The sequence below is a fragment of the Stegodyphus dumicola genome, chromosome 6, assembly GCF_044657685.1.
Source record: "Stegodyphus dumicola isolate Sdum_Otavi_A_Nest chromosome 6, ASM4465768v1".
Classification (NCBI taxonomy): Eukaryota; Metazoa; Arthropoda; class Arachnida; order Araneae; family Eresidae; genus Stegodyphus; species Stegodyphus dumicola.
This window is the reverse complement of record NC_140773.1, coordinates 47,776,167-47,796,115: the sequence shown is the minus strand read 5'-3', so window position 1 is coordinate 47,796,115 and position 19,949 is coordinate 47,776,167. Positions and strand designations below refer to the sequence as shown.

Genomic DNA, 19,949 nt, shown 5'->3' with positions numbered 1-19,949 from the left:
ATAATAAAAACATAATACATTTTCATTAAAAAGCTATAGAAAAATATAATACAACATATAGTTAAAAACAATTTTTACAATTAAAATTACAGTTCCTATGCAAAAACAAGCAATTCGGCCAGCAGGCAAAAAGACAGAATTTTCGGTGCACAAAACTGAAAGTTTACTTTTGGTCTTACTCGGCAAAAAGACACTGAAGGTGTAAAAACTTATTTAATTTGTTGTGAACGCTATGATGAGTCAATATATGGGATAATTTAATAACTTAAATGATAATTCCAGAATGGATTAAGCATAATTTAATTTGCAATATTATAAAAGAAGACGTTACTTTGTTTTGCGAAGCTTAGTTTCTCTAGACTAGCAACACATCCACTATTCTGCTAAGTTTCAAATGTAAAGAAACATGGGTGTATAACATGCAGATAAACTAAAGGCATAAAAACCTAAACCAGAACAACATTATTCAATCATTTTTAAAGCAAAAAATGCACAATTTACAAATATACAAAAATAAAGACACTGAGCTGAGTAACAGAGTGGATATATATATATATACACATAATAATTTATATACTTTTGATGCGACCCAAAACGGAGGTGCACATCTATATGTTATAGCAGTCCCACATACAAAATTTCAACATTCTGAGACTAATCGTTTTTGAGTTATGCGAGATACATACATACATACGTACGTACAGACGCCACGAAAAAATCTCTTCTGAATCCATTTTAGATCAGTTTTATAATTCGTTTGGGGAAAAAGAGTTCTTTATTCTGTCCTTACGTACAGATGTCACGGAAAAACATCGTTAAATTGCAGCGATCAAGATGAATATTTTCGTTGAAATATGATACCGGAAATTTTTCGCAATTACAATACTTCCTTTTTAGTTCGTACATAATTTGAGTCATAGAATCGAAATATGGAAAAAAATTGGCTCGTCATTTTAGAAAAAGTTCGATTTTGTGTCAAAATATATTAGAATAATGTTATAGATAAATCTAATACATATCCTAAGTCCTTTCGAGACATGCAAAATGCAATTTCGTCAATCGGCCTAGTACAGTGGTCGGCTAACTTATTAGCCAAAGAGCCAAATATGAACATTACAACAATTTAAAAAAAAAAAAAAAAAAAAAAAAAAAATTGGGAGCCAAATCTGCTTGTTTAGTAAACTTTTATTACACTAAATAAAACTAAATTTAATATTTAATAAATATTTATTAATGCGAACAAATGTGCTTTCATCACCTTGGAAAGTTTGAGTAAGTCAGGTTTGTATGTTGTTGTTTTTAATTTTAAGCATGATTCCAAGTTTTCATCAATAAGACTTCTTCTCAGTTTACTCTTGATAATGTTCGTGCTTGAAGAAGATTGTTCGCATATACAGTCAAAAGTCGTTAATTCGGACACCCATAATCCGGAATGATCTATAATCCGGACCTCAAAGCTACGAACTTTCTGCGCATGCGTCGCGTTCACGCATGCGCACAGGCGTTTACGAGAGCGCGTAAGACCCTTACGGCTGCGAATATGTTTGTGCGCATGCGCGTTTAATGTGTAACGGAGTTATACGCTAAGCTAAAGTTATCTAATTCAGTTAATGTTGCTGATTGCGTTGTTCCTTAACATTCGAATTGGATCCGGCTTATTATTTTTTGCAGACTGTTAGAGCAATTTTATAAAAGTAAGCTTGAACTTTCGATTATGTCAAATAGAATTTCCGATATATATTTACTACAAAGCGAAAGTATGTTTTGAAATCCGAAATCTGTTTATCAATTTCACGCTGCTCTGCGGCAGAGGGGGGGGGCAGAAACGTCATTATTAGATTATGATAGATTAGAAAGATTATGTCAAATAGAATTTCCGATATATATTTACTAATATGTAATTTGTATCCACAAAGCGAAAGTATGTTTTGAAATCCGAAATCTGTTTATCAATTTCACGCCGCGGATTGGAAGTTGATCTGTCAGCACTATCCTTATCTTCAGGGCAGATGTTTTTATTTTATTTGGTTTATAATTCCGTACTAAGTGTAGTATTTCATTTCGATGTACTCCGTCTTTGATATGATTTAAATCAAGTTCCTCGTCATTATAATTCGCTTCCGATAGTGAAGAAAGTGACCCAGAGGTTATTGAAAACGAAAACATTTCGATTGACAAATTATTCGGTATTCTCAACACAGCAATTATAGGACTTGAACAGCGGAACTTTGTAACTAAACAAGAAATTATGTCTGTTTAATAGAATTAAAGAGAAAGTATTATCACATGAAACGAAGCAACTTACATTGAAAGAAATGTTTAATAAAGTAAACAAATAAATATTAAGCTTTTTCTTTTTGTAAATTTTGATACCCTTTAGATCATAATTGTTCTTTATTTCATAAATTACGGTTTCATATTTTTAATTTTGTAATTTCTGCATGCCATCTTACCAGATTTAAACTGATGATCTGTAATCCGGAAAAATCGATAATCCGGAATCGCCGAAGTCCCGACGAGTCCGGATTAACGACTTTTGACTGTATATGTAGAACCGAAAAGGGAAAGAACAACAAATGCGAGCTTTTTCAGCTGATCGTAAGAGCCAGGAATACTATTCCAAGCGTTGAAAATGATCATGTCTTCCTTCTCCAGGTCATTCAAAGCAGACCAATTATGTTGTGAACTAAGATCACATTTTTTTCTTCTCCAATATTTCCAATTCAACACAAAGACGTTCGAATTTAGAACGCCATATCTCCTTGTTTTTTAAATCCAGCAATTGTATTTCAAAGCTACCAATGTCAATTTCAAAAGGAGAAAATTTCAACTCGGTTATCGTAGCATTAAGAGGTTTTTGACAAATGCTAAAGTCGCTCTGCTGTTTTTAAATTCCTGAAACCTGCTGAGAAATGCTTCCCTCATATTTAAAATTATTGTTTTAAAAAGGTGTTTATCAACAGAGGAATTATTTTCTTGGCGATGCTTTAGCAGGCTCGAAAAGTGAAACAATGTTTCCCTTTCAAAATCCTTTGCAAAAATGGATAATTTGTTTTCGAATCAGGGGTTCGTATACATTTCTGCACACGGAAATTAAGTACTTTTAAGGACCATTAATGAAAAAAATTAAGGATCTATGAGCAAATGCGAACTGAATAAATTCAATTAAAAATATTATCTATCCCTGAACTTCACTTTTGTAATACTATCCTAAAACTAAAATAGATCTGTAAGTAGGATGTATTATTATTAAACATAAATTAATTAATATAATTGTTAATAAGTTTGAGAATAAAATAAACTTTATGAAATTTATCAAGTGGCTCATAATAGTTGAACAGTTTTCAAAGAAGATAAGTGACATTTTATTAACGTGTTACTAACAGTTAGGTTTATGTTGATGCTTTTTATGCCTCATTTTGTCCCATTCTTGCTCAGTCTAGAGGTTTAGTAAATAGCAGGTAGATCTTATGTCAAGTGGCGTAAGTTAAAATGACAAGTAAAGTCATAATCAGTATGATTCATAACAAAAGACTGGCTGCTGTTACCGCTGCTGCTTGCCTACCTGCTGATCAGAGGAAACCTCAAAGGCCTGATGCAGGCACGGTTGGCAGGTTTTGAAAGTTAGTTGGGCTCCGTCTGATGCAGTTAGCGTCGTAGCTTCCTGTAGAGTTCCAGAGGTTGCAGCAGAGTTAATATTCTTTAAGTTTCCATAAACCACTAAAGCAGCAAAGATGATAAGCTGTTTTGTATTATTTCAAATATCACTAGATGCACAGAATAAGTTTTACATGAATTTTTACATTTTTGTTTTTTATCTTGTGACCACGGTAAGGATTCATGAAATGCAATAACTCGCTTTAATGTGCAGAGATTATTTTTAAGGGTAAGCATTAGCTATAAGTAATTAAATTCGGAAGTTAGCTAACCTTAGTCATTAATTTACATGGCCACGATTAAATTTTTATTTTAAAATACATGTAATTTATGGCATTTATTCTTAAACGATATTAGGATTAAAAGTATTACACATTAAAAGTAGTTGTTGCTACAAAACATAAATGCTTCGTAGCAACAACACTCAACAAAATATTTATGCGTCTTTTTAATTCGAAGCCTTCCCAGACATTTTGGCTAATCTATATCGATTTCCTTCGCTTCTTTTCTAACAATTCGAAATTCGTCTCAATACGCAAACCAATATTCTCACTAGTTTATGCGTGCTTTATCTCCTAACTTGTCACCTCTTCACAATGTATCTATGAGGGTTTACTTGGTCTGGTAAAAGTTAAATAGTCCAAAGCTCCCCGACAGACGTGAAGCAAATTATCACTATATCTGAAAGTAACTACAATATCATACAAAGGTTTAAGTTAGGCTCTTATTTATAAAGAACCTAGAATATAATGGCATGCGCTTATGCTAACAAAATCAATTACAGATCGTGGTGATGTAATTAAACAAGAATCAAACTAAAAAGAGGCAAATTCAAACTAAAAATGTGGCCTAGTGGTCAAAGACTATACAACTGAATTTTAATTTAAGCTGGATCAGTAACTCTAGCGTCATAACAAATTCAAATGTCGGCAGGGATAATACAAAGATGAATAGTTACAAATTATCAGAGCTGGCAGTAACTAATTTCAGGGAGAAAGCGGAGGTCAGAAACACACTCTGTATTAAACTCCAAACACCTCAGTTTAAAAACTACCTAAGCGATTTGTATTCTGATGAGGAAATATAAATGGAAAATTATAGTAAAGGCTGAAATTATAAGAAACTGGGTAATTTACATAATCATAACTGTATATATCTTTGAAGAATAATTTTATTTCTCTTTATGTATTCAGTTTCTTTCTTCAGCGTGTTTCCTTTTCATTTTAGAGTTTTTGGATTTAATTAAAGATTGCTGTTATTCTAAAAAAACTAAACGCATTTAGAATTTGCAGAAAAAGCTCCTAATTTTATTTCTTTAGTAATATGAACATTCAGAAGAAATACGAAATGATATATGATAAGGGCCGGTTACAGAGCTAGTGCGGCAGAATTTTTAGAATTTAATGACACACCGAGCAACAAAATCTAGAAATGGCAAAACTTTTAGAATTTAGAGCATGTATTGGAAGCAGAGTTTAAGAAGGCACCAGAATTTATTATCCACATCAGGTGGGAAAATGCCAAGTGCCAGCCCTGTGCATGATGATGCATTAAAACATATTAGATGAATCTTTTAAATTGTCAGTTTTCAATATCTTTACTAATAAAGAAATTCCTTTCTATAATGCCTGCCCATGTGATAAGTTTAGAAGCATTTCTGATATTTTCCATGCTTGTACCCAGTGAAAAGTAGAGAAAATAAAAGGAAGATAAACATGTTAAGAAAAGATTCTAGTATCAGAAGTAAAACATTCAAATGTTATGTTGTCATTGTTCTTCCAGATGCTCTCCAAAAAGTAAGAAATTCATCGCAAACTTTCTGTAAAATACATCCATTGCGTGTTAATACCATGGAGACATTTTTCATTTTGTCACATTTTTCTGCAATCTTCTAGAATTGCGGGTCTATAAATCTTGCCTTCAAATTCTACTAAAACTTTCGAAAGTGCAATGTCTGAAATCCTACAGAAAATTTACCCTTACCAATTCTGTAATAGCAAAAAGCCAAAAATATTTTGGGTTTGCTAAGAACTAGTTCGTAAATTTTGCTTCATAGCACTATACCTTGCTTATTTTCCAGATTCAAAATATTGTATAATAAGTGGCCAAAATGGAACGTATATGACAACGAAAAATGAAAATATTTTATTTTAATGTTATTTCTTAAATATAATTTCTATATATCACCATTATTTTAATGAAATTTATCAATGTTACAATGTTTTAAAAAAATTCGTGGAAATACTCACAGATTTCGGATCTTAAACATTTTCTATAGAAAGTGACCTTAAAATCACTAAAATGTTGATAAGTCGCTAAATTTAGAACCGTTTAATAAAAGAATTCACATCCACAAAAGCGAAAAGTTGTTTAACAGATCTTCATTAAAAAAACTGAAATAATTCGAAATGCTTATGTTTCACTTCTTGCTCAGAAGCTCGAGTATCCCACCATTTATATTAGGAATAGCAACAAATTATAACCTATGATCCCATTCAAAAGAAAACCATATTTGTCAGTGAATCGCCAAAAATATTCCTTTCAAAATGCTGATTCACACTCAAAATGGCAGTCGTAAAAACAAACAGAAATTTTAGATGATTAAAATTAAGGACCTTCTGCCGATTTGGGCCAAAATTAAGGACTTTTAGGGACCAAAAATCGATTCCAAAATTCCTAAGGACTTTTAAGGACTCTTGAGTACCGTACGAACCCTGCGAATGTTATTACTAACATTCCGTGGATATTCTAACATTGAAAAAAATTAAGTTTCCTTTCCCTTGTAGTTTACGATTAAGCTGATTTAGATGAGACGTAACGTCTACCATGAAATAAAAGTTTTGAATCCACTGATTGTCTGTTAGTTCTGCATAGTGAACGCCCTTCTCAAGAAGAAATGCTTTAATTTTCGAAACAAAGGGACGCGAAACGTTTTAAAACGTTCCCTCTTGATAATCAACGTACCTTGTTATGAAGCAGAAGATCAGCGTACTCACTCTCCGTTTCAAATAAAAATTCTTTGAATTGGCGAAGAGATTTAGCTAAAATGCAGTTGATAATGGTAATTACTAATTCCATAACTTAACAAATTTCTTCCGGAAATGTTTGCGAACAAAGCGCTTCTTGTTGAATGATACAATGGTAAACAAGTATCTTGTGATTAATTTTTTCTTTCAAAATAGCAACAACCCCTTTTCTTACGCCGGTCATACTTTTGGCCCCATCTGTTGGAATCGACACAATTTTATCGAGGGGAATATGATGTTTATCCATACATTCAATTACAGCATTGGCGATATCTTCTCCATGCGTCTGACCTTTGAGTAACAATAATCCTAAAATCTTACAAAAAGTGAAACTTGTGCTGTATCATTTATGTCACAAGACTCGTCAACTGCTATTGATAAAGCCGAAACCAATTTCAGATCTTCGATATGCTGGGTGGTTATATTCGAACACATTTTAATTGTTCTATCTTTAATGGTTTTGGCAGACAATGGTAACTCTTTAATTCTTTTCAGAATATCTGCTTTGTTCTTAAAATCCCGAAATAATTCTTCGGATGCATTTATAAAACATTTTTTTTATCTATTCGCCGTGTGTGTACAGTTTTCCTCTCTTAGCAATCTCTTGGCTACAAACAAAACTTACCATATTAATATTGCTGAAAGATTGCATCCAGTTATTAAACACAGAAGTTGACGACTTTTGACTCTTCTGATGTTCCTCAACTGCTTTCTTCCTTGCATCACCGGTAGGATATTTAGTGCTAAATGACGCGTGCTTTCTTGTAAAGTGTCTCTCTAAATTTGACTTCTTGTTATGCGCGAATTTCTCCTTACATATAAGACATGTCGGAAGTCCATTCAAGTTTTGAATAAACGCAAAATTCTCGGTCCACTCAACTTTAAATTCGCGGTTTTCATGTTCCGTTTTTCTTTGCTTTTTTTTGGTAGCCATGTTAATTGGGATGCCTATAAAAATATTCCAAATATATTTTTTTCTAAAGCCACCAGTACAAAATTATTACCATTATTAAATTGATGAAAAAAAAATTTAAAAATCTTTTTAAAAAATACAATTTTATTAATATATATAACTGCACTAAAAAGAAAAAAAAAATTTTTTTCCATCATCAGAATAACAAAACTTTTAATATGACCAAAAATGGAAGAAAACTTCCAACATTTGAACAAATAGAAGTTATTGAAAAATCGATTACAAATTTTGTACCGGAACCACAAACATACATAGCAGGTGTAATAAATTTGTATAAAATACCTATAAGGATGTGCAGCTAGATTAAAAAATACATCAACTTTTTAATAAGACAGAACAACGGCCAGACACGGTAGATAAGACAAAACTGTTCACACTGCAACTGCTGCTCTGTGATGCCAATTTGTACCTTCACTACTTTATAAAAAGCATGCACGCGCATGCCGGTAGCTTGTACATGGTTTATATTTACGCTTACGAAAACTAATAAAATTAAACTTTATGTTCGTTACGTATTTTTACAACAATATAAAATTTTAATTACCTATCTATCTTTTTACTCAAACAAAAAATTATACATGCTTTCGATTTATAGAAGAATTTTAATTTATCAAAATAAGATGTAATTTTTTTTCTTACAATTTTTTTTTTTTTTTTTTTTAAATGAAAATATTATTGCGCCTTCCGTGGATATTTGTACCAGAGCCGCACTCAAGGAACCAAACAGCCACATGCGGCTCTGGAGCCGCACTTTGCGGACCACTAGCCTAGTAGAACGAGAGATACAGAACTGTCCCCCCTTTTTTCCCCGTAGTGTACGGCTTTAATTCTAAACATTATTTTTAAACTTTCAATAGTTTTACCTGTTTAGTAACTTGCAACATACTCGGAATTTTAACTTGTCTTATATTTTCTGACCATATACGAGTTTTATTTAAATTTAGATGTGATTACAATTAATTTACATAGATAATTTCTTTCACTCTTTTTACAATTTAAAATTTTCAACATATTCTAAATTTTAACTAATTTATGTTTTTACATCATATACATGAGCTTTATTTAATTTTAGATGTAGCTTTTAACTCATTTTATGTTTTAAACATCTATAATTTTTCTGCATATTTTCTTAATATTTTAAACTTATTTCATATAATTTTCAATTGCACTAAAGCTTTTGATTTTACTCTTTCACTTAATTTTACATGATTTTTCTCATGTTTAACTTATAAATACTGATATTTATTAATAGAATGTATTAGTTAAACAGATGAAACTATCTTATACATACTGATGTTTTTCAATTAAGCAATTTATTTTATAATTATTAACTACTATTCATTGAAATTCTTAATTACTCGATATGGTATATATGGTAAAAATCACTGAACATTAATAGTTCCAACTTGGGTTTGATTCCAGGTGAACAAAGGCAGGAGGCATGGGCATTTTTGTGGTTTTTCTTCATGTGTAACGAGTACACAAGACAGTTTCTCTTAGAAAGTCCTCCACAAAGGCATCCATCTCCTTGTGTAGATAGCTCTAAGGTGTGCTTTGCCATAATCAAGAAAACCAAACCTTTCACGAATGTCCATTTTCAGAAGTTTACACGAATGTCTATTTTCGGAAGTTTATTTGCATATGCATTTTCTTATGAACAAAATCTTGTTAAAGACTACTATACCTTTAACACATATCATTAGCAGTACAGTCAAAAGTCGTTAATTCGGACACCCATAATCCGGAATGATCTATAATCCGGACCTCAAAGCTAAAAACTTTCTGCGCATGCGCCGCGTTCACACATGCGCATAGGCGTTTACGCGTGCGCGTAAGACCTCTTACGACTGCGCATTTGCGTATGCGCAAGCGCAGAATACGTTTTTGCGAGCGCGTTTTATGTATAACGAACGGTATAAGCTAAAATTATCTATTTCAGTTAATGTTGATGATTGCGTTGTTCCTTAATTTTTGAATTGGATCCGGCTTATTATTTTTTGCAGACTGTAAGAGCAATACTATAAAAGTAAACTTGAAATTTCGATTATGTCAAATAGAATTTCCGAATCTGGAGCTCCCAAAGGATCGTACAAAACGAAAGTATGTTTCGATGTCCATCAAACAAAAAGTGGAATTGCTGCAAAAAATGAATAAAGACATGAAGAATGTGACAGAGAGGTTAGTGTAAACGAAAAAATTTCGATTGACAAGTTAGTCGGTATTCTCGGCACAGCAATTAACGGGACTTGAACAGCGGAACTTTGTAACTGAACAAGAAATTATGTCTGTTTATAGAATTAAAGAGAAAGTATTATCACATAAAACGAAGCAACTTAAACAACTTACATTGAAAGAAATGTTTAATAAAGTAAACAAATAAATATTAAGCCTTTTTTTTGTAAATTTTGATACCCTTTAAATCATAATTGTTCTTTATTTCATAAATTACGGTTTCATATTTTTAATTTTAGAATTTCTGCATGCCATCTTACGCGATTTAAACTGATGATCTATAATCCGGAATAGCCGAAGTCCCGACGAGTCCGGATTAACGACTTTTGACTGTATAAATATATTTAAAGGGGGGGAGAAGAAGAAACCGTAAGAGATATTTTACCAAAATTTGCATTCTATTTTAGATTATTTTAACTTTTATATATTCCGTACAGAAATTTCTTCACAAAATCCTCATTTTATCACCTAATATTCCTTACTAACACCCATTTAATGAAAAATAACCCCTTTTCACAACAAAATTAAACCCTAATGTTTCATTTTCGTATAACTGTACATATTAGTGCATTATAGGAACCTTCTACGTATTTTCGAGAACTGCAATTGAATTAATGTTGCTAGATGTTACCTTTTGCCGAAATGAAAATTCCAATTTTCCTACGTACTACCTTAATACCCATCTCAGAATTATTTTCATAACATGATATTAAAGAGCTAAATAACAAAATCAGCATGTTCCACTATACAATATTTACGGTTTTATTTAAATCAAGATAGAAATTTTACTAAATTTAAATTATTTACGTAAAGTTCCCAACAAGTTTTAAAAAATATGCTATACAATAGATTTTTATCCGTTTCTTACTATCAATGGCATAACCTGAAGTTCACTTTATCTAACCTTATCAGTATATACACAAAAATTATAAATCATTATAAAGTAAAATCAGCCCTTTAGATACATTTAATACTAATTCAACTAACTTTAATTAAGATTTTTAAAAGATAAGCATTAAGCATACTTATTCTACATATTATTAGATTCGTCGAATGCTTTATTCGGGAAAAATGCAATAAAATATCCAATGCGCACATAAACATTCAAAAAATCCCACTCATTAGGAACAGTAAAACTTTGCATATTTTTCAATGAAATGCAAAATCTTGTAATGCATTATTATAAAACCTGAGTAAGATATTTTCTATAAATAGTGTAAGGTAAAAAAGAAAAGAACATTTCTATGATAATTTATCGACCCTTAGGGAGTAAGAGTAAGGTAATGAACAAATGTTTTTAGAATTTTTTTTTCGTTTTCTAAATTTTCCCTTCAATCCTAAAGAGAAAGTTCAGAGAAACCCTCAGTTTTCCCAATAACACAGATTTCTCCTACACAGACAAAAATCGGAAAATTCCACCCTTACATAGATTTAACTTTAGACATACTTTCATTGTAAAAGAAAATATTTTTACTTAAAAAATAATGCCTACTAAATAGTCTTGAAACAATGATAGTCACATATTTATCACTTAATGATTCAGTTTCCCACCAAGCTTCGATATTTTTTTAATGATGTATGCAATCCATTTTCAATTCCGAGTTAAATTTTATATGTCGGTCACAGATATTTGAATGGCTTTTATAGTCATATATTGCAAAATATGTCTAGTTTTGACTAAATTATGTTATTGAGAAATATGTTGATTATTTAAAATATTAATTTTAGAATTAAATTTTACTACTTTGAAACATTTGAACATTTTCTACCTAACTGATAACCAAATACTACAATATTTTTTTTTTATGAAAACATGAAACTTATTTCCAATTCCTCTTTTAAAAATATCAATCAATTCCATTACAGGTAGGAGGTTTAATTCATATTATAACTTTAGACTCTTTTTTTCAAATATGAAAGCACTCCAGTATTTATATAATATCATATTATCCAAATATTTTTTAAAGTTTAATCTAATTTATGTAATATAAATAGAATTTTTAAAGTCAAATATAGATATCTTTCTGACAGAAAACGTCAGAGATGTTTTCTTCTTTTACTTCATAAATTATTCAAATGACCCCAGATTACTTTAACCAATGAATAAAATATTTGAACTTTTCCTGAGATTTAGCACATTCATCCAATTCTTTAATTGATAAAAAAAATTTCTTATTTTATGAATTAAAGAGAGAATTGAGAATAATTGAAGGAAAAACATTACTATTGTAGAGTCATTAGGTTAATTGGAAGCAGAAAAGATGAAAAATATGCAACCGCCTTCGCCGGGAATCGAACCACGGACCTCTGAAATACCGGCCCAGCGTGCTACCGTTACACCACGAAGGCACGCTAGGGAAGTGGGAGAAATACTTTATATACTCCCCTTTTTAAAGGGTGACTAGGGTTTTAGGAGACCTAGTCGCCAAATCCTGGGTGCGGAGAATCATCATCCACAACCCTTTTAGTTCGGGCGCCACTTAGAGTCATTTGGTTAATTGGAAGCAGAAAAGATGAAAAATACGCAACCGCCTTCGCCGGGAATCGAACCACGGACCTCTGGAATACCGGCCCAGCGTGCTACCGTTACACCACGAAGGCTCGCTAGGGAAGTGGGAGAAATACCTTATACTATATCAGAACTTAAGAAGATATTTTCACTAACAACAGGGAAAATATGCTGAACTTCATGCATTATTTTTATATCATTTCATAGCAAATATTTCAACATCCTGTAGAATGTAAGAACATATCCTAGTCTTTTTCAATGTACATCATTTCGCATTATTTAAAGAGTAACATGTAAGTTTTACTATAGATGCTTACCAAATGATACTAAAACTTTCAAGTAAAAATTATATATGTTTCATCTTTCATGAAAATTTATGAATATTTATGATGCCTCATAAAAATCTGAAGACTGTACTATGAAACAGCTTCAAAAACATAAAAAAATATTTTCAAAAATCTAAATCCCTATAGAAAATTTTAAATAATTTTATATTAATTCAGAAATTGTATCACTTCACTCAAATTTGAAGACAATAATTTGATACATTTTTTGTACTGTTTCTGAAAATAAAATTTATACTTCGCATATTCAAACTATTACACTGAATCAATTAAATTTTGTAATCATATTAGTTAGGAATTTTATTATACAAAACTATTTTACATGCCATATTTTAGTACTCATATATACTTTTATATCCATCAGTTTTGCTTAATAGTACAGTTAAACTTTTTTTGCATTATCCAACTTAGAATGTGTCAATGAATAGCTTTGATTCTCTACTGAGGATGATGTTGGAGTTTTTAAACTGTTTATCTCCTCTGAATGAAAACTTTCCGAAATAATGATTAACTGAGTCAATGTATTAAAATACTGCAAGTTCTAAAAAAAAAAAAAAAAAAAAAAAAAAGTTGTAAAAGTACATGTGAAAAGATTGGATATATTTGAAAAATCTTCCATTTTAAGAAATAAATTAAGTAAATATTTATAAAAATAAAAATTGTGAATCAGATTTATGCTGGATGCTATGCAATGGAAATTACTGTAATACTTAATACAGATAAACCATTTCACAAATAATTGTAAACTATTTTGCTATATCTATTTTATTTAGACTTCAAAAAAATTATTATGAATAAAAATATGCTTCGATTTTTTTTTTTTTTTCCCTTCAATTTTGGATGCAACTGAAAAGGGTTCCTGTTATTCATTTAATAAGCACCAAAATTTTACATTCATTATAAGCCTCAAACACTGAAACTTTAAGGAACAAATCTTTAAAATGGAAGTTCACAAATTATAAGGCAAGCGAACACCTCACAAAGGAAAATTAAAAAAAAAAAAAACTGACAAGAAAACTAAATATGGCAAAGAATTATGCATGCAACTGAAGAAAATTTCTCTGTTCATTACCTGATAAATATATTTACCAGTGTCATGAAGATTTTAACTTTCCTTTAAAGAATATTTAACTACATATTTTAATAGACATAGTATGCTTAATACTTTTAAAATGTAACACAGAAAAGTAACAATTACTTTTCTCCAAAGTAAACAAGTTAACCAGCAATCATAATTTGAGTGCATATTTATGATTATTTTCTATTTTTCCTTAGTATCTTTATTGATGAAATACTATTTAGATCACTGTTGTTAAACACCGAAGAAAGAGGTGCAAGTCTACAATTTTTCAGTTTCATAGTCTTTCCTATACTGCATATATAATTAATTATACAAATATGATATGTTAAGAGACAACTTTATCAAATGGACTATCTCTGAGAAGCATGGTCTCATTATTTAACTGCCATACTGTATATAAATTTAAATAACTAAAAATCTAGTTTTATAATGCTGTAGATTTACAGAAGGATTAAGAAATGATATTATCCAATCAAATAACAGAAATTCAGACCCCTGGACTACTAATAAATAAATATAACCCCCTTAAAACAAAATTTAGGAATGAAGAACATAGTACTCAACAAAAGGAAGCAAGAGTGCTGTAAATACAATTTTTCTCCAAACTGAAATTTTTGCATGTCACTTTCGAACATATGCTGACTAGGAAATTGTACCACAGCCAGTAACAATATACTGATTGATAATCTATTGAAGTTAGTCATGATCAAACTTTCAGCTCGAGTGGTTGTGGGGGGGGGGGTGTTACAGATTTTGCTGCCTGATATTTCCTTAAATTCTAAAATTTTTATCTTGCATAAATTCTGCTGTTCAGTGCCTTTTCTAAATTCTAAAACTTTTACCCATCTCTGTATTTGTTGCTCAGTACCCCTCTAAATTCTAAATATTTTGCCATCCGTAATTTCTGCTGCTTAGTGCTCCTGTTTTTTACTTCCTTGTACGAAGTAAAAAGGAAGTATTGTAATCGCGAAAAATTTCGGGTATCTTGTGCATTTTTTGCTTTAAAAATGATTGAATTATGTTGTTCTTATCTCCTGGTTAAGGTTTTTACGCCTTTAGTAAATCTGCATGCAATATTTGTAGAATTATCAACAATTTAAATGTTGTTTAAGTGCGGTTAAGCCTAATTATTCTTACCATGGCGGCCATGATTGTTTACATTTGAAACTTAGAGAACAGTGGATTTGTTGCCAATCTAGAGAAACTAAGCTTCGCAACAAGATAGCACCTTCTTTTATTATTGCGAATTAAATCATGCTTAATCCATTCTGGAATTTATTCTTGGAAATAAGTAAGTTTTTATGTATTTTTGCCTTAATATGAAGTGAGAACTGAATTAACTGAATGAGAAATACTTAATCATGTGTGAAAAACTGTTTCTTTCTTTCTTTTTTCCTTTAAATTTTTTGTTTGTTTAATTTCCTTTATACATCATTACATGCGGCAACGGTTAGATAATTCTTCAGATGATATAAATTTTGTGCATTCTGAGTTATAAAATGAATGAAATGTAATGCTGTTATGTGAACCTAGCACCAGAGTGTCGTTTTGGTAAACAAATATAATGAATTTTAAAGAGTGCATTTATTATATTGTGGTTTATGAGCTCTCAACGAAGTAAATTTAATTCAATTCAATCCAATACGTTTAAATGAAATGCAAGAAAAAATGCGTAATATTTAATATTCTGTACAAGGAAGTCATGTAATGTACACATCTGATTTTTTATTTGATATTGAAATACACAAATAGTGATATTTCTTAATAGCGATCGAATATTATATTTCATTATACTTTTTTACATCTACTATTTACAAAAATTGATAATTCTATGTATATATCTCTTTCAACTCATTTGTAATACACAAAATTTAATCAGTTTTTCAATATAATTCATTGATGAAACAGCATAAAGCACTGCATGCAAAAAGAGAATGACATAAACTGATTTTAACATTCAGAAAAGTTTATGCATACTGACTTTTTACATGATCCTGCAATATATAATTTATATAAAAATTATACATGCAGAAAATTTGCGTGCATTATAAAAACACTTTTATCTCAGAATATTAGTAACTGTTTTGAAGGAATTCAAGTTTTCTGTTTATTACTAATTTTAACATATTAATCTATTAAACCTGACAGATTAATTTACAAACAATACATATAATAAAGTAAATACATAGAATATATACACATAAACAATTATTAATATAATTTTGAAGCAATATTTTTTATATGCTCAAGACTTATAATAATGTGCAATAAATATTAGTCTTAAATTTAATGATAGCTAAAAGTAAGCACATTTAAGCTTAATACCAGGAAATTTTACATTTAATTTTCTCTTTAATTAAATGCCAACTATACTTATAAGAGCAGGGGGAGGAATTTTGGTCTATCGATTATGCAAGAAATATGCAATGTAATTGAAATAATTTTAATTATAGACGTTAACAACATGGATGAAAAGCAGAAGTTGGAAAATGAGTCTTTGAAAACGGCAGAAAATTATGAAGAATCTGCAAGACATCTGATAGAAGTAAACAATCAGTATAATGTTGTGCTACCCCAGAAAGAAGATATTTCAAATAATTTTTCATTGTTTACATGGTTTCCATGGTTTGAACAAACCACCGCAAGCCCTTTCAGAACCAAAACTCAGTTGGGATCAAAAGATGAGAAGAATTCAAAAGCAATAAGAGGAGGTAATTTAACCACATTTGTAATAATCGTCATGTAAATACAACTTTATAGTAGCATAAAGTTATTATGAGTTTAATTTTCAAAATAAACTAATTGTTATTTATAGTAAAGTGTACAGTAATGTATTCACAACTACTTGCAAGATTTCATTTCATTCAATTAAGTTAAGAATAAACTTAACAAACATAACATTTTATTTTTCAGGTAAGCGAAAAAATAATCAAAAATAATTTTAATGGAAACAATCTTATTGTTTCACTTTTACTGCCTAATGTCATGTAACCGATTTTAATACAGGATGGCATATGAAAAATGAAAAATAGGCCCCATGTGTGTACAGACAAATTCTAGCTCATCTCTTTTCCTTCAATGTTACAATTACCGTAGAACAGCCATGAAACTATACCCGCTATAAGTAGAACAGCCATGAAACTATACCCGCTATAAGTAGAACAGCCATGAAAAGTAAAGCAGGCTAGTGAAATGTATTCTCTTCAGCAAAGAACTGCAATGATGCACACTTGAGGAGGACTGGCTCTTTTGTGCACCACTATACAGATTCAGTATAATTTTATTTAGCCAAGTAATTATTCACCATCCAAAATTTCACTCTGTTATCTATCTATTTATTTTTTTGGTCACTTAATCTACAATAGCAAATAGTGCTAAAATATTATAACATGCTTTTATTTAATAAGTACATTAGCATAAACATTGTATTCAACATTTTCTCATAGTTTAAGTGCTCCTTCTTCAAATCACTTAACCCTTTGATGTTTGTTGCATAAAAAATTTTTTTTGGGGAAAAAAATAACTTTACACATAGATAACTAGCCCCTAATACAATGTTATTTCATGCCCCCCCCCCAAAGTAAACCTTTAAGGTAATTCATGACATGGTGAGATAGCGCTTGTCCCACAACGTACCTAGAGCAGTAAAATGGCATCTTTGCCACAGCATAAATTCTCCTAACATGCTTATCTAAAGTGCTAGTTTTAGCAACCAAGTGAAAATGCAAGATATAAAAAACATCTTTGAATAATTAACTAGAAAATATTGATCATATTTGCAAAATTTTAAAATTGCTCTCTGTATCTGTATGACTTTTTAGTTATTTTTTAATGATTTCATAATAGACTTGAAACAGAGAAGATTTTCGCTCCAGTACTTTATTTGCTACAGGTTTAAAAAGGAAGATATTTAGAAGGCCATCATGATTTACATTTCACCTCTCTTTCCTCTGCTTAGGATATTTTTCTATGGTGAATTACACTTACATATCTATTCAGTATTCAATGACATTTCATGTTACAGAGTTATATTTTCATTTCTTTTGGGGAAAATACTAAATATTTTTAAAGTTTTAACATTATTAAAATTTATTAAAAAATATAAATTTGCATTATCAACATAATAACGAACATACTTAAATTTAAAAATATTTGAATGGTGCTGCCATCTAGTAGCAGCAATTCCTACATCCTACATGCGCTGTGGGTCGTATTTGGTCCCACTTTTTAATTTCAACCATTCTTAATTACAATGCGTATTCGGAAACTAAGTACTGTTTTGGGGAAAAAAAAAAAAAAAAAAAAAAAAAAAAAAAAAAACTTTTTTTTTCAACATAGTTTCCGCCAATGATCAAACACTTGTCATAGCGGGTGACCAGTTTTTGTATACCATCGTCAAAGAAACTTCCCGCCAGTTTCGATAACCACGACTCCACAGCATTTTTCGTGTCATCGTCAGATCCAAAGCGCTTGCCACCGAGCTCGCGCTTCATGTGCAGGAACTAGTGATAGTCGGACAGCGCCAAGTCCGGGCTGTACGGCGGGTGATCGAACTGCTCCCAATGAAACTGTCGAATTAACGATTGAGTGACACCAGCAGTATGGGGCCGAGCATTGTCATGGAGCAACACAATTCCTTTACTGAGCATTCCTCTTCGTTTGCTTTGAATGGCACGCCTTAGTTTTGTTAAAGTCTCACAATATGTGCCGCTTTAATGGTTTCACTTCCGGGAAGAAATTCAGTAAGCAAAATGCCTTTCCTATCCCAGAAGACAGTGCACATGATTTTTTGTGATGACACTGTCACTTTGAACTTTTGTTTTTTCGGAGAATGAGTGTGTCTCCACTCCATCGATTGTTGTTTCGATTCTGGTGTGAAATGACACCAGACACCAGAAAGTTTCATCACCTGTTACAACACAGTTTGCGATCATTCAAGCGGTCAGACACAATTTCGAACAAAACAGTACGTGAAATTTGTGGAAATGCCTCTGAAAGAGTTGTCATTGTGAAGCGTCTGTTCTCATGAATTGCTTCATTAACTTTCCTTACCAAATCATCGGTGACAACAGAAGGCCGACCACTCCGAGCCTCGGCGTGGACATTTGTTCGACCTGCATTAAACATTCTTACCCACTTTCTCACCATTCCATCACTTATTGTGTATTAACCGTAAACTTCTGTCACTTGACGATAAATTTCGGCCGGTTTAACATTCCTCGCGTTGAAAATTTAATCACGGCACGAATCTCACAGTCAGCGAGAGTCTTAAACATTTTGAATGTGCACAGCAAACTGAAAGCACAACATAGAGCAACAAAAATCGTGACAATTGAAAGTCAGTAAACAAGAAAGACTAGTGCGCATGCGCGGGATGCCTACCACAGCGCTGTGACGGTGCTAGAATGAAACGGTACTTAGTTTCCGAATACGCTACGTAATATATATGAATTCAAATAAGAATTTTTTAGAAAAGGAAACTTTCATATAAAAATAGTTGTTGTTCAGACGATTTAAATTGCATTAGAAATAAATAAAAAAAACTTCTTCAAAATTAGACCTTCAAAGAATTTTTATTTTACATTATTTGCATGAATACTAGTACTGCCATCTGTTATACATTTAGATAACTACAAGGCATAATTGTATGTATTTTAAATGGAATTTTGCAGCTTTCATCTGGGAGATAAAAACTGATAAAAAAGGTGGGATGCCCGTCAAATGTTATACTTCTTGCAAAGTGAAATAGTATTTCTTAAAATGAAGAAACATTTTAAAGTTCTTACAAGAATGTACATTCTTTTTGTCATTAAGAATTAACTTATAAGGCACAAAAAGTTGCAAATGATTCTACTCACTTAGAAATACACAAAGTTAAAAAAAAAAAAAAGTTAAAATACAGTTTAGGCAGTTAAAATTACAAATTACAGTTTAGGCAGTTAAAATGCAGTGCTGTTTGGCAATATTCAGAATTTCATTTAAAAGTTTCCTTTGGCAATTAACCTTCATATTTAATATTTTTCTCTGTATTATCTGTGTATCATTTCTGTATTATTCTGTTTTAGAGATTTAACACATAATTTCAACTGATACCATTTTTTTTAATACACTGAATCAACTCAATTAT

At 30.9% G+C, this 19,949-nt stretch overlaps 1 protein-coding gene across 1 annotated transcript in view; it reads left to right on the top strand.

Moving 5' to 3' along the window:
* The window catches only part of LOC118204905 (uncharacterized), a 91,974-nt gene that overhangs the window by 61,788 nt on the left and 10,237 nt on the right, over nucleotides 1-19,949 (top strand). Inside the window, exon 2 of the mRNA XM_085818287.1 lies at nucleotides 16,276-16,533. Within this exon, the coding sequence (XP_085674413.1) occupies nucleotides 16,276-16,533 (258 nt within the window). The remainder of the gene's footprint in view (nucleotides 1-16,275; nucleotides 16,534-19,949) is intronic.